Below are 26,540 nucleotides of genomic sequence, written 5' to 3'. Positions count from 1 at the left end.
TATGTACGGCTAACAAGAATATTCCAATAGATACTTACAAGTTGCAAACCTGGCTGGGATCTATGGAGTTGTCCATCCTGAGGCTGTGCAGAATGGCCCCGATGGACTTCATAGTCTACAAGAAAGGGCAGTGCCTTCAGCTGTGGCCCCCTCAGGCCCACTGAGAACTATCACCAGAGTCATACCCACCCTGTATCTCCTGAAGGCATTGCTGGTTTCAGCGACTCTTAGCAGGCTCAGCTGTGCCTGTCCCCTGGGCTGTTTTTCTAGAAGGGCTTCTGAGGCTTGCTTCTGAGCTCAGGCCCTGTGGTTGATCCCACTGCTATGTCCATCCTTCTGCTCTCCTGCTGTTGTCAAGTTCAAGACTTCTCTGCTCACTGCACGACAGGCCAGTAAGTCAGGAGACAAGGTGTTGAGGCAAAGAATGATGACTTTATCCGGAAAGCCAGCAGACTGAAAAGATGGCAGACTAATGTCTCAAAATAACCATCTTATTGGGGTCTGGATGCCAGTTTCTTTTATAGAACGAAGATGGAGGAGGAGGTGAGGAAGTCTGTAAGTCTTGCAGACTTAACTCCATAACTCTGCCCTGGGATGGGGCTGGGGAGTGTTTCTTCTTTCTTGAAGCCATTCACAGGTGATCAGGGTCTGGACGTTTCCCTGAACAAAGGCACTTTGGTTTAACATTCAGGCAGAGGGTCAAGTTTCCCCCAGGCAGGTCATTCTGTACAGACAGTATCCTCTTAGTGAACGAAAGCAACAGGAAGCAAGCATTAAAGTAAAAGGAATAAATCCAACATGGAGTCAGATTTTGTTCTTCCCTGGAACACTGCCACACGGGGCTTCTGTGAATTCCTCAACCACTGTCTTAATGTCCCCACCCCCAGGCCTTTGCACATGCTGCTCGCTCTGTCTGGAATGCAATCCCCTTGAAAGTGAAAGTATTGCCTGCTTGGTGGAGTCTGACTCTTTGCGACCCCATGGACTGTAGCCCACCAGGCTCCTCTGTCCATGAAACTCTCCAGGCAAGAATACTGGAGTGGATTGTCATTTCCTTCTTCAGGGGATCCTTTCTGACCCAGGGATCAAACCCAGGTCTCCTGCATTGCAGGCAGTTTCTGTCCAGTTGCTTCTGCCTAATTCCTTCCCCTTTCTCCTCATCTTCCTCTCTCTCCTGCCCCTCACTCTTCAGCTCAGGTGTCTTCCTGAGGGAGGAACTCTTGCTCGGCCTCCCTGTCTCCCCTACCCCAAACACCCAAATGAGCTCTCATACCACCTACCTGGAACTCTTAAAACATTACTTGCCTCTTAGCCATTATTCCAGAGTAAAAGTGGACACTCTTGGGCTTCCTTGGTGGCTCAGCGGTAAAGAATCCACTTTACACAGGTTCCATCCCTGATCTGGGACAATCTCACGTGCTGTGGAGCAAATAAGCCCGTGTGCCACAAATACTGAAGCCTGCATGCCTAGAGCCCAGGCGCTGCAAGAGAAGCCACTGCAGTGAGAGGCCTGAGCACCGCAACTAGAGAACAGCCCCCGCTCACTGCGACTAGAGAAAAAGCTCGCGCAGCAGCAAAGATCCAGCACAACCATAGAAAGTTTTTTTCTAAAATGGACCCTATTTATTGGCATCATTTGTGGGCAGGACAACTTCCCCTTTTAGGGTCTAAATTCCCTGAGAAAAAGGAACAGTGTCTGGGTTTCACTCAGCACTTCATCTCCAGCAGAGCTGGTGCTCAGATATTTGAAACGCATGAAGGGATTAATGATCAAATTAAAAGCTAATCCTCACCAGCTCCTCCCAAGATAACTATTATTAATCGCATTTTATAGATAAGGAGACAGAAACTCAGAAGGCTTGGGTTTGTCCAAGTCCAAATAGCTTTTCAGCCTGACAGCTCAGCATTTGGATTGACAGCTGCCTGGTTTCAACACCTTGGGGACCTTGGGGAAGGAGGCTGGGCGGAGTCATCTAGGGAAATATGAGTTCTACCTGTTTGTTTTCTTTGTCGATGCTCCTGAGATGATCCTATCTCTGTGTTGATAGGAAGCTGAGATACAAGCAGCACTAGACAGGAGAAGTGGAGATCACGACAAACTGCTGCTCAACCTTGGACTGTCATGGGAATGAATGAAGTGGTGTGCCAGGGGTTTATGCTGGCAGTTCTATCAAGAGACCCAAAGAGCAGCACAATGCAGACTGATTTCCTTCCACAAAAATTGGTGAAAGTTTGGAGACTTCCCTGGAGGTCCAGTGGTTAAGCCTTCACCTTCCAATACCGGAGGTGCTGGTCCCTGCATCCACCACCCATCACCTTTGGTGTATCAGCTGCCCCTTTCCCAGACCCATTCTGACTGGAAACTCAAATGAACTAAACAGCCCCAGCCCCTCACTACCCCGCTCAGGTTTATCCCCACCTCCACCCCTGCCTGAGATGTGCAGTCCCAACTTGCATATGCAAAAATATGCCTGAAGGTTAAGGGCTAAAAACCATCTGCCAGAAATTAGACTGTTTCCTTAATGATTCGTTACTTTGTAGACAAGATCTTTGACACTGCTTTGACCCCAGAATTTGTATCTGTTTAACTTTGTTTATCCCCAAGGACAGAACACAGAGAGCCCCAGCTTGAGTCCCTATTTGTCTGCTTTTTTTTTTTAAGTACTTATTTAATTGATTTATTTGACTGCACCAGGATTTAGTTGCAGGATGTGGGATCTAGTTCCCTGATCAGGTATCGAACCTGGGCTCTCTGCATCAGGAGCATGGAGTCTTAGCCACTCAACCACCAGGGAAGTCCCAGCAAAATGCCGCTTTTGACCTGCTTACTCTGACTGTCACTGCTTTCAGTGCCTCATTCCACTGATCTTCATGGAATAGAAATTACGGAAAGATCAATAGAACTATTGATCAAATAGTTCTAAAGATCAATAGAACTATTTTTAAATTAACAAAAAAGTTCTAACAGCAAAAGATTTTTTTTTCTTTTAAGTGATAACTTTTATTTAATTGGGCTTCCCTCATAGGTCAATTGGTAAGGAATCCACCTACAATGCAGGAGACCCCGGTTAGATTCCTGGGCCAGGAAGATCCACTGGAGAAAGGATAGGCTACCCACTCTAGTATTCTTGGACTTCCCTTGTGGCTCAGCTGGTAAAGAATCCGCCTGCAGTGTGGGAGACCTGGGTTCAATCCCTGGGTTGGGAAGACCCCTTGGAGAAGGGAAAAGCTACCCTACCCACTCCAGTATTCTGGCCTGGAAAATTCCATGGACTGTAAAGCTCATGGGGTCACAAAGAGTCGGACACGACTGAGCGACTTTCACTTATATTTAATTATTTTTTATTTTATGGCCTCACTCCCCAGCATATGGGATCTTAGTTCCTTGACCAAGGGTCAAACTCAAGATCCCGGCATTGGAAGCACAGAGTCTTAACCTCTGGACCATCAAGAAAGTCCCACAAGCGTTGTCTTACAGGGGTACTCTATGTGGGCACAACAGCTGGTGCTGGACGTTCCAAGAGACCTGGAGGCCAGCAAGGGCCAATCCAACTCTAGGAGCAGTGGCAACACTATCACTCTCAAATAATCACTTGAGTCCTCCTGCACCAAATTTCAGAAACAAAGATGTCTACTCTGTTGAACTGAGTTCAGATGGCAGACAGGGCACCCTTGTCCTGCCCTGAAATGTTCATATGTGGTCCTTAAAACTTCTGATGTGTGAACGTGTCTGCTTTTGCACATGAATAGTGGTCATGAGGGTCATATATAATTCATGAGAAAGGACCCATTAGTGATGGAAAAAACATACAAGCAAAGGCACCTGCAGTAGGTGGCCAGGGTGTGGTCATTTTAAATTCTCAACCCACACCCCTCTTCTCTCCCTACCTGACAGGTTCCCATTTATTATGATTACTTTAAATTTGCTTGGCTGTGACACATGGCATGTGGATCCTGGTTCCCCCACCAGGGATTGAAACCACGCCCCTTGCATTGCAAGTGGAGTCTTTACTGGATTGCTAGGGAAGTCCCATGTTCCCACTTTAATGACAGGGGTTCTGTGGCCATGGTCTTCTCTCACCACCATGACCCTGTTAATGGGTTTCCGTTCTAACATCTGGGGCCAACAGAGCCCTGGTCCTGGCTCCCCAGTCTGTGTCTCAACTGCCTGAGACTCCAACTTCCAAATAAAACTGGAGGCTGGACCTTATCCATCTCTGCCCACCGCCTTGGAGTCAGTGCCCCGCCTCCTGAATGGTTAAAAAGTACATGAATCAGGGACAGACTTAGAGTTGGCATTCAATATCATTTGCCATTTTTTTACTTTTTAAAAATTCTGACTCATGTTCTATTTTGCCTGACCCTGAAATCAGTGAAAAACATGTTTCACCCTCTTGGGATCATGAAGTCAGCTTTAACGGTAATGGCATGACATGTCATAGTCACTCATATGCATTTAATCTCTATTTCAGACCTCATGAGGGGTTTATTGATCGTATTTTAGAGCAAATGAACAAAGCCCCACACTCTCAGGTTGCTGTGACCCCTCAGTATTTCATGTGCAGATTAGGGCACCAGAAGAAACCCCTTAATAAGTAAAAAGATAATAAAATATGAAAAACACACAAACACAAAAAAGTCAATTAGAACTCCTATGATAATGGTTACACTAAGCAGTCAAGTGTTGTCAAAGATTACAACTTTGGGAATTGCCTGGAGGCCCAGTGGTTAAGATTTTCCCTTCCAAAGCAGCGGGGTACAAGTTCGATCACTGTCTGGGGAGTTAAGATTCCACATGCCTTGGGTCCAGAAAATAAAAAACATAAAGCAGAAGCAATATTGTAAAAAAAAAGACTTTAAAAATGGTCCATATCAGGGCTTCCCTGATGGCTCAGGGGTAAAGAATCCGCCTGCCAATGCAGGAGATGTGGGTTTGATCCCTGGGTCAGGAAGACCCCACATACTGCAGAGCAACTAAGCCTGTGTGACCCAACTATTGAGCTTGTGCTCTAGAGCCTGGGAGCCGCAACTGCTGAAGCTCTGCTGTGCCCTAAGCCCATGCTCTGCAAGAGAAGCCCTCGAACCACAGCTAGAGAGTAGCCGCCAGTCGCCACAGCTGGAGAAAAGCCTGTGCCCACAGTGTAGACCCTGCACAGCCACAAACAAACAAATAAATAATATGATATATTAAATAAATGGCCCACATAAAAAAATCTTTTTTAAACAATGAAAAAAGATCACAATATTTGCTTTATTTTGAATTTTAGTAACTTAAGTATTTTAGTAACTTAAGTGTTTTAGTCTTCCCTGCAGTCCAAACAGTAAAGAATCTGCCTGCAATGCAGGAGACCCAGGTTCGATCCCTGGATCGGGAAGATACTCTGGAAAAGGAAATGGCAACCCTCTCCAGTATTCTTGCCTGGAGAATCCCATGGACAGAGGAGCCTGGGGGCTACAGTCCATTGGGTCGCAAAGAGTCAGACACAACTGAGCAACTAACACTACCACTACTAAGCATTTTTTGATGTACCTGTTTATTTGATTGGACAGAGGATCGACTACACTCTCTGTCCAGCTTCACTGCTCACCTCAGAGCTGCTTCTCCCTATACTTATGCTCTTGGGAGAAAGCATAGGTTTTTTTGGTTGTCCCTCTAGTGTAAGGGGTCTCAGAACACTTTAAGGCTCGAATAAACCTAGGGAGCCTTTCCCTAGGAAAAAGAATGCCCCTACGAATGGAATTTTGTGTATAATTTCAGGATGTTCATGTCCCCAAAGCATGGACAAAAACTCCTGCTCTGAAATCTTTCCAGCACCAACAGTGGAAGATGATGATGAAGTTGATATACGGAGAAGCACAAATTGGAGAGCCGACCCTCATAAATCATAGAAGTGGAACAGGTGACAAGCAGGCTTGTACCCACGTGGCTTCACTTCTGCCAGCCCGTGCCAGCACAGGACAAGCGGCAGGTGTGTCTCACCTGCCCCCTGGTGATCTGCTGACGCGGTGGAAAGGAGGAGGCTACCGCCGGGAGGTAAGACCCGGCTGAGCTGATCTGATAAGAAGATTAGGTTTCGGCACCCCTCCCACCAGCCCTAATGCCCTCAGACTAAGCAGCTGCCCAGGCTCAGCTCTTTCTCGGATGGAAGATGTGTCTCTGTCGGGGCAGTCACTGCGTGCCCCCTTCCAGAGCCACCAGCCATTCCTGAACACACGGTGTTCTGTACACCTCTGCCCAGGCTGCGCCCTCTGTGCGCGACGGCCCGCCCTCCCGTCAAGTACATGCTTGCGCTTCAAGGCTGGCTCAAGTTTCACCTCTGAGCCGTTGCCCTGGTTCCTGCCATGGGTTCAGCAGCTCCGGCCTGAGCTCTCCTGGCCCCATGCCCACCCCTCTCTCCCGGCACTCACTGCGCCGTCCATGCGCGGCTCCTACTGCAGTTGTTCTTTCATGTGATTATCTTCCTGATCAAGAGGATGAGATTCCTGAGGACCCAGACCAGCTTCCTACACAGCTTTTGGCACGGAACAGTTACTTTGTAAACATGTCTGGCTGGGACTTCCCTGATGGTCCAGGGGTTAGGACTCTGAGCTTCCAAAGCCAAGTACCGGGATTCGATCCCTGACCGAGGAGCTGAGATCCTGCAAGCCCGCTCTGTGGCCAAAAAAAATTCTTGAAAGTTTCTGGGATACTACCACTAATAAATAAATGGTCAACTTATGAAAAGAAAGTGACCAGGGGCTTACCTGGTGACTCAGCAGTAAAGAATTGGCCTGCCAATGCAGGAGACTCAGGTTTGACCCCTGATCTGAGAAGATCCCACGTGCCGCAGGACAATTAAACCAGTGTACCACAATAAGAGAAGCTCCTGCAATGAGAAGCGTGCACACCACAGCTAGAGGGTGGCCCCTCTTCTCTGCAACCAGAGAAAAAGCCTGCGCTGCAGCAAAGACCCAGCACAGCCGAAAATAAAACTATGTATGCAAAAAGGAAACAACCAACACATACAGGATACATGCAGGAGACAGACACCCTGGAGAAGCACCAAGTTCATGAGCGCTTCTTTCCTAAAAGTAAAGACTACTAATCACAAAGGTGTATAAGAGCAGCCTGACGCAGAAGGAGCCGAGTGATACATGAGCAGCTCAAAGCTGACACAGGTGGTGCAGCTGGCAGACTAGAGGGTTGGAGCCTGGAGCCTGGACGCTTCCAGCATCTTTTCAGAAACCCTAAAGGGCTTCCTGGAGTAAGAAGGACTTCTCCATGCTTTGCACCAAGAGTGAGCCCTGTGGAAGTTTTCGTGCAGGGATCTCGTTTTCCTAGTGCATCTCACAGACCTTCTGTGTATCAGGCCTACAAGAATTGTTTTCTTTTAATTAAATCCCTGGGCCTTAACCCTGAACTGAAAGGGTCTGGGAGGAGCGGTGTGGTAGGAGGACAAAGCTGGTCCAGCACATGAGCAGACCTGAACAGACGGGAAGGGATGCTCCATCAGCAGGAGATGGTCGTCAGAACAAGTCACATCAGAAACGGGTGACGCCACGATGAACCGCCAGTGACGAGACACAAACAGTAACAGAGGGGTCTGATGGGGGCGACTTCAGAGGGTCAGTCAAAAGGCAGAGCACCACGCTTCCCTGGTGGTCCAGTGGATGAGAATCTGCCTGCTGAAGCAGGGGACATGGGTTTGATCCCTGGTCCTGGAAGATTCCACAGGCCTCAGAGCAGCTGAGCCCACGCGCCACAACTACTGAGCCTGCGCTGGCGTGCCTGGGAGTCTCAGCTGCTGAGGCCACTGCAATAAGAAGCCCGCACACCACAACTAGAGCGTCATCCCTGCTCACCGCAACTAGAGAAAAGCCCTCACAGCAACCAAGACCCAGTGCAGCCACAAACAAATAAATAAGAGAGACGTAGCCCCACCTCCGCCTCTGAGCAGTCCCCTTCAGTCCTTCAGACACTGCCCTCTGCAGCCTCAGCTCCCCGGTCATTGGGCTAGTCCAGCGACTGCACATGTATTTACCCACAGACCACTTTCTTAGAATGCATCTTATACAGTTAAGCCCAACAGGTCCAGCAGATAAAGGAGAAGCAGCCGTGAGGGGCGCAGAGCCCTACCCCCACCCCACCCCCTGCCCCACATCTTGTCTCCTCCCCAGACCCGATACCCCTGGAGGCAGGAAGGTCTTTGAGGAACCCAGTTTGAAACCCCATGCACTAAATTATGGTCTTACCCCAGGCATCCCAAACTCCAAAGACCCCAAGGTCCAGACGGAAAACAAAAAAGTGACATTGGCTTGCTTTGGCTGTGCAAAATCGGGGTGTCTTAGGAGTTCAGTTCAGTTGCTCAGTTGTGTCCAACTCTTTGTGACCCCGTGGAGTGCAGCACGCCAGGCTTTCCTGTCCACCACCAGCTCCCAGAGCCTGCTCAAACTCATGTCCATTGAGTCAGTGATGCCATCCAACCATCTCATGTCCTAGTAGAGGGAGAAGCTAGTAAAGGAGAAGCTCTGTGCTTCTTCCATGCGATTGATTATTGCTGGAGTCTGGCAGACCTAGGAATGCCCCAGGCTCTGTGTTCATAGACCGGGTTTTCCCAGGGAAGCCAGAAACCCAGATTTTTCCATGAACTCATAGGAATTTTTTTAAATTAATAGGCTATTTTCTAGAGCAGCTTTAGGTTACAAAAAAAAAAAAAGCATGGAAAATATAGGGAGTTGGCATATTCTCTCTTCCTGACCCTCACTCCAGTTTCTCCACTTATTAACATCTTGCATTATTGTGGTACACTGGTTGCAACTGGTGAACCAATATTGATACATTAAGTGTTATACATTCTATAGGTTTTAAAAAAAATATATTTATTTATTTATTTATTTTTGGATGCACTGAGTCTTCATTGATTTTTTTTTTTTTTTTGGCGTGGACTTTCTCAGGTTTTCTTTAGCTTCAGCAAGCAGGGACTACTCTCCAGTTGTGGTGCTTGGACGTCTAGTTGTGGTGGCTTCTCTTGTTGCAGAGCGCAGACTCAGTAGTTGTGGGACACAGCCCCAGTTGCCCCGTGGCCTGTGGGATCTTCCCGGACCAGGGATGGAAGCCATCTCCCCTGCTTTGGCAGGCAGATTCTTATCCACTACACCACAGGGGAAGTCCCAATTCTATGGGTTTTGACAAATGCACAGTGACATGTATCTACCAACACAGCACCATACAGAGTTTCTTTACTGCCCTCAACCAGTGTTGGAGGCAAGGGATTGGGCAGACGGGGAGAGTCATCTCAGACGTGGAAGCCATGAGAGAGAAATGGCTCCTGAAGGAAGGATGGCTTCCAGTTTCCAATTTGGTTTCTGGTTTCAGGTTCAAGCTTGCTCAGTTTGGGACGAGCCCCTCCAAGGTCAGCGTGCCTGCCTCCTCCAGTATCCACCTTGTTCTCACTCCTTCCTCTTTCTCCCTCACTCCCACGCGCTCTGCTTGCTTCGAGAGAGAAAGCGCAGTGAAAATGCCCGTGGAGATCTGGTCTACATCTTTCTTCCCGGCTGTGACTGTGGCCAGGGTTTGTCCAGAAGCAGCCAGCATAGCCATCCCCTAATAAGACTGAGCAGGCCTGGCTGCCCGCAGTCAAAATCAGTGATAACTGGATAATATTTCTTAACACAGGGCTTACAGTTTACTTTTATGCTCATACAATGCTCGTATAAGGAGAACCATGTTTGCGTTTAAAACCTGAGGAGCAGTTGAAGAACAGGGGGTCGGAAATCAGACAGTCCAGGGCTCAGATGACATTTCTGGTGCCTCTAACTAGCTAAATCCAAACCCTCTCTGGGCCCCAGTGTTCTCAACTGCAAAAATGAGCCCAATAATTCCTTCTCTGAGAGTTATTAGGAAGATTGAATGTTACAGGTGGCTTGCATACAGAAATGTTCAGTCCTTGCCTGCTCCTTACTGGGAGCTGGAGACCTGGATTTCAGTTCCAGCTTTGTTATCATCCAACTTTGTGACCAGGGATTAGTCATAAATCAGACACACAAGCCAACAGTTGCCCTGCTCCTATTTATTTTTAAACTTTTTATTGAAAACCTTCTTTATTTTTTACATTAGTAATTGAAGTACAGTTGTTGCATGATATTATGTATTACAGGTGTACAATATAGTGAGTCACAATTTTTAAGGGTTATACTCAATTTATAGTTATTGTAAAATATTGGCAATATTCCCTGTGTTGTACAATATATCTTGTGTGTGTGCTCAGTCACTCAGTTGTGTCCAACTCTTTGCAATCCCATGGACAGAAGCCCATGAAGCTCCTCTGTCCATGGAATTTTCCAGGCAAGAATACTAGAGTGGGTTGCCATTTCCTCCTCCAGGGAATCGTCCCGACCCAAGGATTGAACCTGTGTCTCTTGTGACTCCTGCATTTGCAGGCAGATTCTTTACCACTGTGCCACATGGGAATTCTTGTAGCTTAGTTTATACCTAATAGTTTGTATCTCTTACTTCCCTACCTCTATCTTGCCCTTCCCCCTTCTCTCTCCCCAGTGGTAACCACTAGTTTGTCCTCTATTTCTGTGAGTCTGCTTATTTGTTATATTCACGAGTTTGTTACATTTTTTAGATTCCACATGTAAGTGATATCATAAAGTATTTGTCTTTCTCTGACTTATTTCACTTAGCATAATGCCCTCCAACTCAATCTACATTGCTGCAAATGGCAAAACTTCGTTTCTTTTTATGACTGAGTAGTATTCTATTGTGTGTATTTGTGTGTGTGTATACATATGTGTGTGTGTGTGTGTGTGTGTGTGTGTACAGATATATAAGTTCAGTTCAGTCACTCAGTTGTGTCTGACTCTTTGTGATTCCATGGATTGCAGCACGCCAGGCTTGTCTATCCATCACCAACTCCCAGGGCTTGCTCAAACTCATGTCCATCGAGTTGGTGATGCCATCCAACCATCTCATCCTCTGTCACCCCCTTTTCCTCCTGCCTTCAATGTTTCCAAGCATCAGGGTCTTTTCCAATGAGTCAGTTCTTTACATCAGGTGGCCAAAGTATTAGAGGGTTTCAGCTCAGTATCAGTTCTTCCAATGAATATTCCAATGAAAATATATATCTATGTACTCTTTACCATCTAAGCCACCAGGGATAGTTAAATATACATATACCATCTCTTTATTCATTCATCTGTTGGTGGACACTTAGGTTGCTTCCATATCTTGGGTATTGTAAATAATGCTGCTATAACAATTGCGATGCATGCATCTTTTCTAGTCAGGGGGAAATCTTTTTTTTTAATTGAAAATATTTTTATATACATTCAGAGAGTACACATATCAGAGAGGTCCCTGGTGGTCTAGTGGTTGGGATTCAGCACTTTCACTGCCATGGTCAAGGTTTAATCCCTGGTTGGGGAACTGAGATCCCACGAGCCTCCCCAGCACAGCCAAAAATAAAGAAAGTACATGAACATTGCACATAACTCTGCACATTGATGAATTTTGAAAAGCTGAACACTCTATGTACTCAGAGCCCAGATGGGAAAAAGCATCCTGAGAGCCTCCTCATCCCCGCTTCCATAGGCTCAACCGGTAACGGCACAGCTACCGTCCTGACCTCCAACGCCCTCCACAGCAGCTCAGCCTGTGCTTGGACCTTATAAAACCGGCATCACGCAGAACATGCTCTTGGGCCTGACCTATTTTGCCCAATACGATGTTTGTGAGATTCATCCATATTGTTGGATATGGCTGTGAATTGTCCATTTTTACTACTGCTTTGTAACATTGGCATTCTAGGGCTGGTGGCCCCAATTCACCCTTCCATCTGGTCTCATAAAGTTTTTTTTTAAAGCACAGCCATGCCGGTTCAGCTCTGTACATGTCTCGGGCTGCATTCTACACCGTACTAGTGACAAGAGCCGAGAAGACCATATGGTCCACAAAGCTGGAGATGCTATCTGCCTCTTTACAAAAAGGTTTTTGACTTCTATGTAGTATTCCATCATGTGAATATACTGAAATTCATTTGCTCATTTTACTGTTAATGAGCAGTTTTGTAGTTTCCAAGTTGGGGCTCTGAAGAGTGATGTGCGAAGAACTTGTACGTCTTTTGGTGAAACAAGCAGGTGCATTTCTGTTGTGTCTGTTCCTGGGGGTGAACTTGTTAGATTACAGGGCAGATCTAAGTTTAGCCTTGTCAAAAGCCATCAACCAGTTTTCTGAAGTGGTTGTGCCATGACTTGTCCCACAGGCAGTATCTGAGAGCTCCAACTGCTCCATGTCCTGTCCCACTGGTATTTGTCTTTAGCATTTTCCCTACCTCTGTTTTGATTCTTCTCTTTATAATTTATTTCTCAGTTTCATGGTTGGGCATTTACAAGGTTAAGAGCATTCACTGAGTCTAGTGGCGACTGTTAAATCTTTTGTTTTCTTTTTCTTCTCTTTCTTGTTTTTGGCCATGCCACGCAACATGCAGGATTTTAGTTTCCCGACCAGAAATTTTTTTTAAAAAATTAATTTATTTAGTTTAATTGGAGGCTAATTACTTTACAGTATTGTAGTGGTTTTTGCCATACACTGACATGAATCAGCCATGGGTGTACATGTGTTCCCCGTCCTGAATCCCCCTCCCACCTCCCTCCCCATCCCATCCCTCAGGGTCATCCCAGGGCACCAGCCCTGAGCACCCTGTCTTATGCATCGAACCTGGACTGGCGATCTGTTTCATATATGATAATATTCATGTTTCAATGCTATTCTCTCTTTGCATCTGTGTCTCTTTTGCCATCTCGCATATAGGGTCATCATTACCATCTTTCTAAATTCCACATATATGCATTAGTATACTGTATTGGTGATTTTCTTTCTGGCTTACTTCACTCTGTATAATAGGCCCCAGTTTCATCCACCTCATTAGAACTAATTCAAATGAATTCTTTTTAATGGCTGAGTAATACTCCATTGTGTATATGTACTACAGCTTTCTTATCCATTTGTCTGCTGATGGACATCTAGGTTGCTTTCATGTCCTGGCTATTATATATAGTGCTGCAATGAACATTGGGGTACACATGTCTCTTTCAATTCTGGTTTCCTTGGTGTGTATGCCCAGCAGTGGGATTGTTGGGCCCGACCAGAAATTGAACCCATGTACCCTGGGGTTGCACAGAGTCGGACATGACTGAAGCGACTTAGCAGCAGCAGCACCCTGCAGTGGAAGCATGGAGTCTTAACCACTGAATCACCAGGGGAGTCCCTACACTTTGTTTTCTTAAGAAGCTCTTCTTCATAGAGTCGCCTTTTGGATATGTAAAGATCAACATACGTTTACCCATTGAATGCTGTCTTCTCCCAGGAAAGGAATGCTAAACATCTCCAACTTCTCAAAAGTGGCTTGTAGCACATGGTTTTTATGCTTTCACAATCCTGGTTGCCTGGTGAACAACAGGCTTTGCATCTCTGGGCCTCAGTTTAACCATCTGAAAATAAGGAGGTCTGATGTAAAGATCTTGAAAGTCGTTTTAACCCCAGTATTCTGTGTTAAACCTTAAGTTGGGAGCCCCCGCAGAGATGCCCACATGCATGTCTAAACAGGGAACTCCCATCCCCAGATATTCCTGTTAATGTTTATCTGCTGACAGTAGAAAGTGAAGACATTTATTCATTCCATTTCTCTTCCTTCCAACAAATAGACAATAGTTTCTGAGAGCCAAGGATGTCCCAGGTGAGGCAGAAGGTGCTCAGGAAGGTAAGACTGATCTAGGTTTCTCCTGGTAGACACACAGCTTCAGCAGGAGGGCGAGGTGGACGGTGTACCTGAGGGACCCAGTATGGTCCACGGAATGCATTGTAAGAAAGCAAGAATCCTGGGAAATGTCGGCACTGACGGATGCCACCCGAGGCTGGGGGGTGACTCGGGGGACGGAGGAGCTGATGGTTGTCTGAGTCTGTTCCCTGGAGGAGGTGGCCTGAGGCACTGCTCCCTCTAGAGTCTGGGGAGGGCTGGTTTCACCCTCACTCTCCTCAGGATTCATTTCATTTGCAGCAAATGACTTCCAGGCCAGACTGCTCTTGGCTTCCTCCCTGACACTAGTGTCAGCGGTGTGTAAGGACCAAAGAACCAGTCAGCAAGCCTGGATGGCAGGCCCCTCTGATATTTGAATTCTGCAGAGACCAGCATAATTTAACTGACCCAAACACTGCCAAAATGTGAAGGCAGGGTGGAGAAAATGAAAATATGAATTAGGTTTTCGTGATATCAAATTCCATAGAGTCTCATAGGATCACTGCTTTGAATTTGTAAAAGAAAGCCTAGCTGTTGTGTGTTAATTCATTTAAGCCTCACAATTTAAGCCCATGCAGTGGAGATGATCAGCCTTGTTTTCTGAACGGGGAGACTGAGACACTGTTTTAAAACGTGGACAGGGCGCCTAGTTGTCTTGCCTTACAGACATTGCTCTTTATCACAATCCTTTAACAAGCGCAGTGGCAGGGCTTCATGCTTGCAAGCAAACCTTCACTGGCATGTCAGGACTGGAGGCTTGGCAGCTTGGCTAACTGGTGTTGCAGTGGTGAGTTGATGAAATCCTGCTTAATCTAACTCTCCCCCAGTTTTACTGATGGGCCCATGAATGGGGGCCTCCGGGTCACAGAGCTCAGTAGTGTCAATTATACCATCAATAATAGTGACATAAAAAAAAAAAATCACTCCACCAGGGCAAGGAAGTTCCTGGAGGAAAGGTGGATGCTGTCGCTGGGAGAAGGCAGACCAGGAGAATGAACATTCACTATGGACTGAGTGTCACTTGTCCAAGGTCACACAGGCAACAAATGGCAGAATCAACCCTGAACTCAAATCCATCGTATATAGAAACTCAAGATTAAAAAGATATCCCTTGTTGATACCAAATCCTGAATGACCAAATCTTTTCTTCTCTTCATCCAAGCACATGGTCGGCTGGCTCTTTAGAAAATAAATTACTGGGTACCCTTCTTTAAAAAGTAATTAATTTGCTTTTCTGGTCTTACCATGTGGCTTGTGGGATCTTAGTTCCCCAACCAGGTATCAAACCCTGGACCCCTGGCATTGGAAGCACAGAGTTCTAACCACTGGACTTCCAGGGAATTCCCCTGAGTACACACTTATGACTTTTTCCCTGTGGGTTCATGATGGAATGAGTGGTTGTTGTTGTTTAGTCGCTTAGTCCTGTCGGAGGACTCTTTGTGACCCCGTGGTCAGAGGAGCCTGACAGGGAAAATCCATGGGATTTTCCACAAAAGAATATTGGAGTGGGTTGTCATTTCCTTCTCCAGGAAGGAGTGGTAGATTATATTAATGGTTCCATCTCTTCACTCTACCCTAAGGAGACACTCTTTGTACTGGAAATTTCTCTTCTCTTACCAAAAAGGTGAGTACATTTTTCTTCTTGCTGATTCTGAGTTTGGTCATGTAACTTGCACTGGTAGTGCGCTGGTAGAAGAGACTTGAAGAAGCACTTGACATTTCTACTTGCCCTTTTTGGCTCCTGCCATCACCGTGAGAAGGGCATCCCTAGGCTAACTTGTCCCAGGAGGAATCTGGAAGCCCCAGGAAGCAGAGCTGCTGCAGTTCTTAGAGTTCCCAGCCAACTTGCACACACAGGCTCTCCCCAGTGTTCATCCCTTGATCTAGCCTCCATCCTTCCAACCCGCTCCCTTCCTTCCATAATCCTGGGCCTCCGTGTTGGGTCTGGCACGCGCCTAGTCTCTGGCAGCCCTCCTGTTTTACCCTCCTTGCCGCTGGGATCCAAGGCCACTCCTCCCTTTTTAAAATTGAATTTTTTTTACATTGCCCAGTTACTACCGCTTGTGGTTGCTTTACAGAATATTTATTACACTTATAAATCTATTAACTTTTCTTGGGTAAACTATTTAAACACAGCTGATAAACTTAAAACTTTGTGAATCAAATTTCCTGAAACATTTATCCACTGAGTCAAATTGCCATATTTCACTATGAGTCTAACATAACTTCTCCTGAATGTTTCAACCACCTTAACAACACAAAAGTTTTTACTGTACCCATACTTAAACTTATTTGTACAAATAAGAACTATTGATTCAACCAATGTGTTAGCTACAGAAGATACATTTTTGTAGTTCTCCAGGATTGCAAGATCAGATACAAGATAATGATTATCTCCTTCCCAGGAACATGGAAATCACAGCCTCTGTGTCAATGATTGATGGATTCTTAGTGGGAACACTGAACCCTTCAAGGTAACTCAAGCAGCAGCAGGCATTTGCCGGTTGGGATGCCCTCCAACCAGGTTCAACTGCTAAGTCAACAGGACTTACAAGTAAGTTCTTGCAATCTCCATGTCCATTGAATTCTGAGTACATGATGTTTTGCCTCAGTTTACAATTAACTTGATTATGCCCCATTAGCATTCATTATAATCAGCAGGACCATACAGCAGTTTAATCCATCAACCATTCTGCTAGGACATCTGGCTAATTCATTAACTCACAGCACCAATTATGAACCTTTCCTCTACCCGGTTATTTTGGAGGCTGCTGATCTTGACCTACCCTTCCTGGTTTTGGTACAGTTCTTACTCTTTTTGGAAATCTTTGACTTAAAGTAAAGCTATCTGTTCTTCTCAACTTACACAGATACACTGTTTCCCAAACAGACATACTGAACTTCAAGTAAGAAAGAGTCCCATATATGCCAAACTTACCTACTTACTAAAATGCTGTTTTTATACTTTCTTTGAGCTATAACTAGCTTTGTCATTACATATAATATTAACTTTTCCTTTTTGATCTCTAAGGACTCATGGCTTTTCACAGACTCAACTTGTTCTTGTAAATCAGCAACTGTGGACCTAGTTACTCTTTGTTATATCTAAGTTGTTACAACCTGACCTGAGGGACCCTCTTTCCCTTTCACCTGATTCCTTTGTCCTTTCAGCAATAGCTCAGCACTTTTGGCAGCAGCCTGGTTTTCTGGCAACAGCAAGATGTCTCAGGCCATTGCAATTTCTTTTTGCTCCCAGACGTGAACTCAGGTTCTCTGAAGGAGTCCTGGGTACTGCTAACGAAAAATGCTATTGAGATCAATACGTGTGTGCTGAGGGTACACTGTGTGTGTGCTGGTGGAGACGGCACCCTATGGCCGCTGAAAAGAAAGAATGAGAAAAGACGTTGCTTCCTAAGGTCATTATTATGTTTTCAAGTTGCTCAAATCGTTTGAATATTACAACATCTTTTTTATATACAATTTTAAATGAATTTTTCCCTACAATGTGTCTATTCAGATTTTTAACACTGTGATTATCCCAACCTCTGATTTTTAGCATTGTGCCTTCAGGTCCATTATTTTGAGGTCCCTCTTATGTATCCTTTATCAAAACCTGCATTCAAGAAAACATAAAATTATGTATACAAATTATTCTGGCTTCATGTAAATGCATGTTTGCCATAGAGCTATTAGATATAATTATAAAACTATTGACACAAATATATTCAATTATGTTAATTTATTATTGCATAATGAAATGTCATTTCATGTAATACATTTCTGGCACAGATTCACTCCCGTGCCTGTCTTGAGAGGCTGAAGGCCACCAGAGGGCAAGCTGGGAGGCTCACGCCCTCTAGGACTGTCGCTGAAGCAGGATGCTATTACTTAGACAATTTTGAGCAATTTATATTTACTTCTATTAATGTGCCTTCACTAATTGAAGGCATTCTGGGACAGTATGCAAATGGAAAGTATAAAGATGTTTGCTGACTGAATACATGCCAATCACTCAGCAGGGCCATGGGCAGACTCATCTCTCCATTTGCAAATCTGGTCCCTTAGAAAGGGACTGTCTCTTGGTCATTTCTGTATGCCTGTGGCCAGTAATGATAGGGGCTCAGTAACTCTTCTTTGAACAGAGAAGGAAGAAAATACCATGAGAATAACAGAGAAAATCATAGCTGTCCATATCATTAACTCAGGAATGTCATTCACAATCCATCATTTTTTTTTAAATTTGACTTTATTAATATTCTGAAGCAATTGGGTTGTGAGACAAATTTTAAATTGCTTCATTTCCAAAATTCATTTTGGTCACAACATCCACGAGTAACCCATCGGCTAATCAAGAACTAACATTTAAATGCTGTTGTTAGAAAGGCAACCCAGCACAAAACCAATACTGTCAGCGACTCAGAACAACTTGGAAATCGATTCACAGCAAAATAGTGGTTATTGCAAATATTTATCCCTCTGAAAGGGAACACTCATCCGTGCAGCTTTTTGAGCATTCATTTGCAAATCAAAGACTGTGATGAGCTCCACTGAGGCATCTATCTTGAGACTTGGGAAGCACTGTGGGAGGTGGTGGGTGTGTAGCAATAACCCTAGGATTGCAGTGGAGTGGCCCTTTTGGGGATGTGGTGGGTACTGTGGACACATCCCACAGGCGATGTGGGGAGAGTACTGGGCATGGAGACCAGTTCTACACCTGGGATTTCACTGACCTGCTGTGTGAGCTCAGAAAGCCACCTAACCTCTCTGCACATTTTTCTCTTCTTGAAAAGGATATTCTTATTTGTCCAAATTAGCCCTCCTATTGTTGTGAAGCTAAGGAAGGAGTGGGCGGAGGGATACCTCAAGATATATTTAACAGACTGGGTAAATTTGGGGTCTTATAATCTTGGGTCTCTATTTCCCCCAAACAGGGTTAAGGAGCAAGACAAGGTTCCGGATAAATCAAAGCCTCACCCCCCCAGCTCAATACTCTGTGGGGCTCTTCCCGACCCCATGGACGCAGCACGCCAGGCTTCCCTGTCCTCACCATCTCCCAGAGTTGTGGGATGTTCGTGGGAGTTTTACTAACTGGAAAACAAGTACCAATGAGAACAAATGTGTTCACTGAGTAACACTGCAGGAGGAGCTGGGAAACAAAGATTAAAAAATCTGCGTGGCTTCTGTGCGCAAGAAGTTCATGGTCTAGATCATTGGGAGGGGGCTGTGCAAACAGATAAATGCAGTGGGCTTGGGATGGTGCAGGCGCGAAGTGTGAACAGGAGTGTGGGAACAGTCATGAGCTGACAGAGAATTCCTTAAACTGAGCCACAAAAGAGGGGAGGTTATTTCAGGAAAAGGCTTACAACAGGCAAAGATTAGCATTTCAGGAGAACCAGCAAAACAAATCAGTATTTCCCAAATTTCTCACTTCAAGTTCACTTTCACATTTACTTTACCTTATCTCTGTTACCACATGCAAAGTCGACTAATTTTAGAAAATGTAAACAGGTTGGATTTAAAAAGAAAACTTTACACGATTACTACCATAAATGAAAGACATTTGCTATAAACAGAAGCTAACCTTTAAATAAAAGCAATAGGAACTCATTAATTTAATAAATCACTGTCAGGCTGTTTCTAGTTTTGGTGGCCAAAGGGGTGACCAGGACGAAATCGGGATAAATTAATGTCAGACAGCAATAGATCCTATGGAGAAAACAGAAAGTGACTTAGGAAGGTTCCTTTGATTGGGGTGGCCCGGCAGGGCCCGCTACAATATGTCATTTGAGCAGAGATCTGAAGGGAGTGGTAGAACGAAAAGGAAAACGAGGTCATTACAACTCAAGCAGATACTGCGACTTGCAGAAAGAAGACTGCAAGCCAGATTCAGGGAGAGGGGTAAGTGATGGGGTGGCGGGCTCACAGCCAGCCAACACTTTCTGCAAGACAGTGTGGAGCGCGGAGAGAAGGCATGCGCTCGGTTGAGGGGGTTCCAGCGGCTGAATTCTACCTGTAAGACTAAATCTAAGCTGAAACTCCAATCCTCTGGCCACTTGATGAGAAGTACTCACTCACTGGAAAAGACCCTGATGCTGGGAAAGATTGAAGGCGGGAGGAGAAGGGGACAACAGAGGATGAGATGGTTGGATGGCATCACCGACTCGATGGACAGGAGTTTGCGTAAACTCCGGGAGTTGGTGACGAACAGGGAGGCCTGGCGTGCTGCAGTGCACAGTCGGACACGACTGAGCGAGGAAATGAACTGACTCCTAGCGGAAAGCATCTGCAAACAGTGCAACCTTGGAAAGAGAGCGAGCGAGGTCGGCTGTGACCGCCCGATTGACAAATTAGAAAATAAATGAAAGCCAAGAAAAGTCAAATCGCTGAGAACTGGGATAAGAGCGCTGAAACTCTCCTTCCTCGTCCAGCCCGGTGCGGTCCAAGGATGGGGCTGGCATGCAGACGACGGCTCCGGGCAGAATAGGATAGACTCGCGCTTCTGCAGTCCTCACTCCCGGCCTCCCGTGAGCCCTCTTCCAGGAGAGGCTCAAAACGCGGAGCCGGTGGATCCGCCGAACCGGATGGCTAAGCCTGGCCGCCGAGTCAGCGCATGCGCAGTAGCCCGGCCCAGCCCGGCCGCTCTCGCCGCTGGCGGGGAGGGTCATCCGAGCCTGACGTCCGCGACGCCGACGTCAGCGCCCCGGGAAGAGGAGGGCGAAGACTCCATCCGCCATGTTGAATGCCGCAGATTCGCCATAACCGCGCCGGCTCTTTTCTTAAAAAAATAAAAATAAAAAGCGAAGCATCAGCGGGGCGCCCCGCCTTCTCGGTCGGCGCGGGAGGGGGCCCGGAAGAGCCCGACGCTTTTTTTTCCCTCCGCGGCGGGGGCGTTGCCATGGAGACGCGGGCGGCAGGTGAGCCGGGCTGGGGGTTGGGGTGGGGAAGGGGTGGGGGTGGGGCGCGGCGCGGCGCGCGGGAAGCCGTTGCGAGCTCGGAGTCGAGAAGGAGCGCGCGGGCCGCTGGGCGGCGGAGGGATCCGCGGCCCCGGGCGGAGAGCGGACGTAGCGGCGTCCTTCGACGGCACGTTCGGTGTTGGCAGTATCCCGCCGCCTCGGGTTTTTATTGAGAAAAAAAGTAACGAGGATGCTAGCGGAAGAACGAGCGAGGGAAGGCTGTGCGCGCGCGCGTGCGCGGGGCCGTTTCCAGGGCAACGGGTGGGGCCGGGGCGCGCGCCAGCGACCGAGCGCAGGCGTGCCGGCGGGCGGGATGTTCGAATCCCCGCGCCGCCGACTCTGGCCGCTCTGCCTCCTTCTTGCCTGCCCTGTTTCCTCCTCCGTGAACTGGGTAGCTCATTCAGACCCAAGTTCCTTGGGCAGGATATGTTGACGGGACAGGGTTCCACCGAGCTGCTGAAGGGAAGTTTCGTGGTGTCCTGAAGAGGGAGCCATAAACGCCTGAGATTATTAGCGTTCTGGCTGCCGGTAACCCTGTAACATCCTGTGATAAACTGTAATTTATCCCCTACCTGCCGCCTAGCCCTGCGGGCCCTTTGGTCCTCACCCGTTAAAGTTAAGCTGAAATGCCACCTCCTCCAGGCAGCCGTCCGTCTCTGGCTTTCCGGGCGGGGGGACGCAGCCTTTCTGCCCCTGGGCGCAAGAGCAGGATGGATCTTCTTAACACCTGGCCCGAGCCCCTTGGCGCTGAGCCTGGGGCTCCTTCCTGCGGGATTAAGAAGCGTCTGCACTGGGGCACTGACCTCGTGCTTTCTGCTGCTCACTTTCTACCAACAGTTCTAATTTGTATGTCGTTTACTGACGAGGGACAAAAGTTCAGAGAGGTCAACTTCATACAGTTTGGAAATGGCAGAACTGAGGCTTTAAAAATCAACTTCCTCCAGCTTGGGATGAAATCCAGACTCGGGGTGCCTGCCCGGCTGTACTTCTGGCTCCTGGAAGTTCAAGTGCCTGGCCTCCAGTGAGTGCTGTAGGGCACCTTTAGCGATGGGAAGAGTGAATGCCTGGCTGCACTGACCACCTCCTGCCCCTTCCAGCCTGGTTCCCTGGCAGAGCCCGGTGACTTAAGAAATACTGATATAAGCTTGGTGTCATATGGTGACTCAGACTGGAAAATCTACCTACAGTACAGGAGACCCGGGTTCGATCCCTGGGTCGGGAAGGGCAGTGCAGGAGACCGGGGTTCCATCCCTGGGTCGGGAAGATCCTCTGGAGAAGGGAATGGCAACCCATTCCAGTAGTCTTGCCTGGAAAATCCCATGGACAGAGGAGCCTGATGGGCTACAGTCGGTGGGGTCCCTAATAGTTGGACATGACCAAGTAGTTAACTCTTAGTGTCATAGGGCTTACTCTCAACACTGGCCCCTCCAGGATCAACTTCTGAGCCTATAACCATGTTGAAGCAGTTACACTGAGTGTCGCCCATACTGAGGGTTGCAGAAGGCATTTGAGCTTATGTATGGTATTTGGTGCCCAAACCCCAGGGGCACGTTTCATGGATTCTTCAGTTGAAGCATTGGTGATACTACTCTCTACATGCCAGGCACGGATGAGTAAAGAGCCCTTGGACCCTTGGTCCTGCCCTCGTACCACTGTGTCAGATTCTGACAGGGAGAGCCAGTACAGTAAAGTGTGTGTGTGTATGTGATGATGGAGCAGACCCAGATCCTCAGGAGCTGTGAACTATGCCAGGCATGCTTTCTGACATTAATGATGTTACTGAGTCCAAAACCCGTACTGCTTGCCACATGAAGGGTCAGTAAATCGAGAGATGAATCGCTGGGGCAGGGAACAGTGACTTTATTTGGAAAGCCCGCAGCTTGTGAAGGTGATGGACCAGTGTCCCAAAGCACTATTGTACCTGAGTTAGAATTCAGGCTTCTTTTATCCTGAAAGGGGAGAGGGGGCGTGGTTGGTTGGTGCAGACTTCTTGGTGTCTGAATCCTTAGTGCTTGCCGCTGTGCTCCTAGGTCTGGCCACAATATTGCTATAAACCTCCAAGACAAATGTTATTCTCTGTTCTGCAAGTTTTTACCTGTATGAATGGAAAAGTGTTGTACTTTAAAGGCAGAGCCTTGAGAAGGGGCCATCCTGTATATTTCAGGCTGTAGGCAACATTTCTCAACTGGCAGCAAAAGCAATACAATACAAAGGTTAAAGTAGAAGGAACAGATCCGCTGTGGAGTCGGACCTGATCTTCCCTACTGAACTGTCTTTGTTTAGTGCTTGCCTTCTCCCAAGTATAGATACATGGCATGCACTGCCCACTTCTCTTCTGGAGTTTACCTAACAGTTTCTAAAAACAATCCTGGACATTGTTGTAGTTTCCTTGAGTTTTCAGCTGTAAGTGACAGAGATCATGTTTTAGAATATCTTGCTGTTAACTTGCCATCTCTAATTACTGAAAAGAGTCTCCTGTTTTGCTTGGTTGTTGGGTTACGGCAGGAGAGTGTGTACAATGAAGGACAATGTGGAATCGCATTTGGTCTCTTAAGGGGCAGCTTCTCGGTGGTGGGCCCGCCATGATGGGCGCTGCCTTGAACTGGAGATCTGTCTGTCACCACGCTGCTCCCTTCTCAGTCCTGGTAGAACAGTGATTCCTGCGTTACCTTACAGTTTACCTAACAGCTTTTCAAAGACAGCTCTCCTTCAGTAGAATTAAGTTTCTGCCTAAGGCAAGGGCAGTCAGGAATTAGATATATTAAAAAGACTCTCCCGTAATTGCATTTCCTTTTATAGACAGTTTCATGCAGGCTGCTTATGCAAACCTCCCCAGTGAGAGGGGCCGGTTTAATTATGTAGAAGGGATTTAGCCTGGAGTTAAGTTTTCTTTTTGTTCTCAACTGTTTATCCCGTTAAACTTTCACTTTCTTTGCAATTTCTCAAGGGCAGGTGTCAACTTTAAGGGCAGGAACGGCCTGGAGGGTGGAATGAACACGTGCTCTGGGGCCTGGGTTCTGCTCTCACCAGATTCCTGACCTGAGAGGAGTCACGTAACTCTTGGGATCCGCGCCTGCATCTGCAGGAGATGCAGTCCGGCCCACCCGGTCCCGGTGCCCTGGAGGCTGGTGGTTCTGCTCTTCATCCCTTTCACCCAGACCCAGTCTCCTGCCCTGTGGCCGAGTGCTCTGTCACCCACTTGCTTCTTGAAAACCTTGTGGTTGGAAAAGTGTGACAGATGTTGACTGATTTTTTTTTTTAAGAAAAAAAAAAAAAAATCTGGTATTAAAAACTTACTACAGGTTTGAACTTACAGTCTTTTTTTTTTTTTTTTTTAGTGGAGTCACCTTTAAAAAATTTATTTTCCTTCGTTTGACTGTGCTGGGTCTTAGTTGTGGCATGCGCGATTTTGGATCTTCACTGTGGCACGTGGACCCTTAGTTGTGGCATGTGAGATCAAGTTCCCTGACCAGAGCTCCAGCCTGGGCCTCTGCGGGGGGCACAGCTTATAAGCAGATGATAGGGGCTTCCCCCAGAGCTCAGCTGGTAAAGAATCCCCCTGCAATGCAGGAGACCCCGGTTTGATTCCTGGGTTGGCAAGATCCCCTGGAGAAGGGATAGACTACCCACTCCAATATTCTTGGGCTTCCCTTGTGGCTCATCTGGTAAAGAATGCATCTGCAATGTGGGAGACCTGGGTTCAATCCCTGGGTCGGGAAGATCCTCTGGAGAAGGGAAAGGCTACCCACTCCAGTATCCTGGCCTGGAGAATTCCGTGGACTGGATCACAAAGTGTTGGACACGACTGAGCAGCTTTCACAAGCAGATCATGCTTGGCATATTAATAGGAAAAAAAAAAGACTTTAAATGGGGTAACAGACTTTTCTTCTTTTAAATCATGTAACAAAGGGAGCTGCAAATTGCTTAATTCTGGAATCCAGCACCTTTGTGCCCCCACCGGGTCAGGACCAAGGCAGGATGGAAGGGTGGGGAGCAGCTTCAGAGGCAGCTGCTGGCCTCGTTGTGGGTGTAGGGGGTTGAGAGGACCAGATCAGTTACAGCATCTGGAGCCAAGGCGCAGGGGGTTTTGGGAGTAGCATTCTGGAAAATGGGGGTCCTGGATGTCCTGGCAACTTGGAGGGCTTTGTAAGTCGGCCCCAGGACTCCCTGTAGGGTGTCCTATCCTTCTTCCTGTTGAATGTTTTCTTCCCATCTCTGCCAGCAGGCCTCTCCTTCAGGGGCCACCACCACTGCCTTGCTCTGTAGGGTACTCCCTCCCTCCTCTCCTTCCCTCCCTTCTTTCTTCTAAGCAGATTCCCTGGTTCACCCAAATGTTTGTGCAAAACTTTGTGCGGGGAAGCGAGAATGCAGAGTCAGATGTGACTCACCGACTCCTCTTGAGGGTCTCATGCAGTCCTAGCAGTGGAAAGCGGATCCTTTGGGAGATGGTGCCAGACGTCATGATGGAACTAAGTCCCGAGAACTGAGGGCTTGAGGGGTGGGGCGCAGGTGCCCCTAGCCCAGCCCTTAGTCACCTCGGTCCTTTTGTTGAAAAAGCATGTGGGTCCATTTCTGAGCTCTTAAGTCTGTTCCATTGATCTGTTTGTTTATCCTCGGTCCACATCACACTGTCTGAATTACTGTAGCTTTCTAGTTATTCTCGAGCTTATAAAGAATAAACAGGAGGACGTCCTTTGGAGGGGCAGAAACGCCGGCAGGAGCGAGACCCGGTGTTAGGTGCTGTCATGGTGCGGCGGCGGCCGTGGGAATGGAGGTTGGGGCAGGTTTAGAGACGTGGAGCAGAGGAAGGCCTGTGGGACTGATGGCTGATCGGGCTTTAACACGGAGACCAGCCGTTCTTCGTCCATGTTTCTTTTTAGGGGCAAGAACAGTGATGAACCGAACTGGCACAGGGCCACGAACCTCTCCAGGCTCTGTACACACGGCCATGGTCCACAATTTTCAGGAGGGCCACGTGGCCACACTTAGCCATCCCTGGGCAGGAGTCAGAGGGCCAGTGAAGTTGCGGGTTTTGGGGGTTCTGGGTTGGCCGCAGGCTGTCCCACCCTGAGCCGCTCCTTCTCCCCCAGCCCTGGATCTTGGGTGTTTCTCTAGGGAGCAGGAGTTGAGTGCCTTGGTTAACGTTCTTCTCAGGGGTTCTAAGGTGAACATTCTGGAAATGTTCTAGTCCTTCTGACAAAGGAATTGCAGCATTTCTGTTTAGAAATAAATATGTTTGTTAACCTCATTGATCTCTTTAAGCTTTGCTTTTTTTTCTCTTTAAGCTTTTAACTGATTTTGAATTAAGTGACATTGATGTTTTTGGAGTTTATATCTTTTAGAGGAGACAGAGGTTAAACAAATAAACACACCACCAAATACATGATTACAAATTGGGGAAACTGCTTGAAAGTGGAGGGTGGTGGGGGAGTGGGCAAGAGAAAGTAATGGAGACGTAATTTGTATTGAAGGGGGTTTCAGAAAAGTCTCTCTGAGAAACTGAGGTTAAAGCTAAAACTATGTTCTGAATTTTTTTTTTAAAGTTTGGTGATCAGAAAGCAGCCCTCTCCACTTTGCAGAATTTTTTTTTATGATTAAAAAAATTTTTTTATATTGGACTACAGTTGATTTACAATATTGTGTTAGTTTTAGGTATACAGCGTAGTGATTTAGTTGTACGTGTATCTATTCTCTTTCAAATTCTTTTCCCACTTGGTTATTACAGAACCCTGAGCAGAGTTCCCTGCGCTGTATAGCAGGTCCTTGTTTGGTTATCTGTTTAAACACAGTGGTGTGTACATGTCGATCC

At 47.0% G+C, this 26,540-nt stretch overlaps 1 protein-coding gene across 2 annotated transcripts in view; it reads left to right on the top strand.

The window, feature by feature from the left end:
* The first annotated feature begins 20,517 nt into the window (after positions 1–20,517).
* ZFAT (zinc finger and AT-hook domain containing) overlaps positions 20,518–26,540 on the top strand; it is a 140,759-nt gene continuing 134,736 nt past the window's right edge. For both annotated transcript variants that reach the window (XM_043483276.1, XM_043483275.1), the window contains exon 1: positions 20,518–20,692. In XM_043483276.1, the coding sequence (XP_043339211.1) occupies positions 20,518–20,692 (175 nt within the window). The remainder of the gene's footprint in view (positions 20,693–26,540) is intronic.

Source organism: Cervus canadensis, chromosome 12 (assembly GCF_019320065.1).
Source record: "Cervus canadensis isolate Bull #8, Minnesota chromosome 12, ASM1932006v1, whole genome shotgun sequence".
In the NCBI taxonomy this organism is placed as follows: domain Eukaryota; kingdom Metazoa; phylum Chordata; class Mammalia; order Artiodactyla; family Cervidae; genus Cervus; species Cervus canadensis.
Note: the sequence above shows the minus strand (reverse complement) of the source record. Positions and strands in the feature narration are given on the sequence as shown.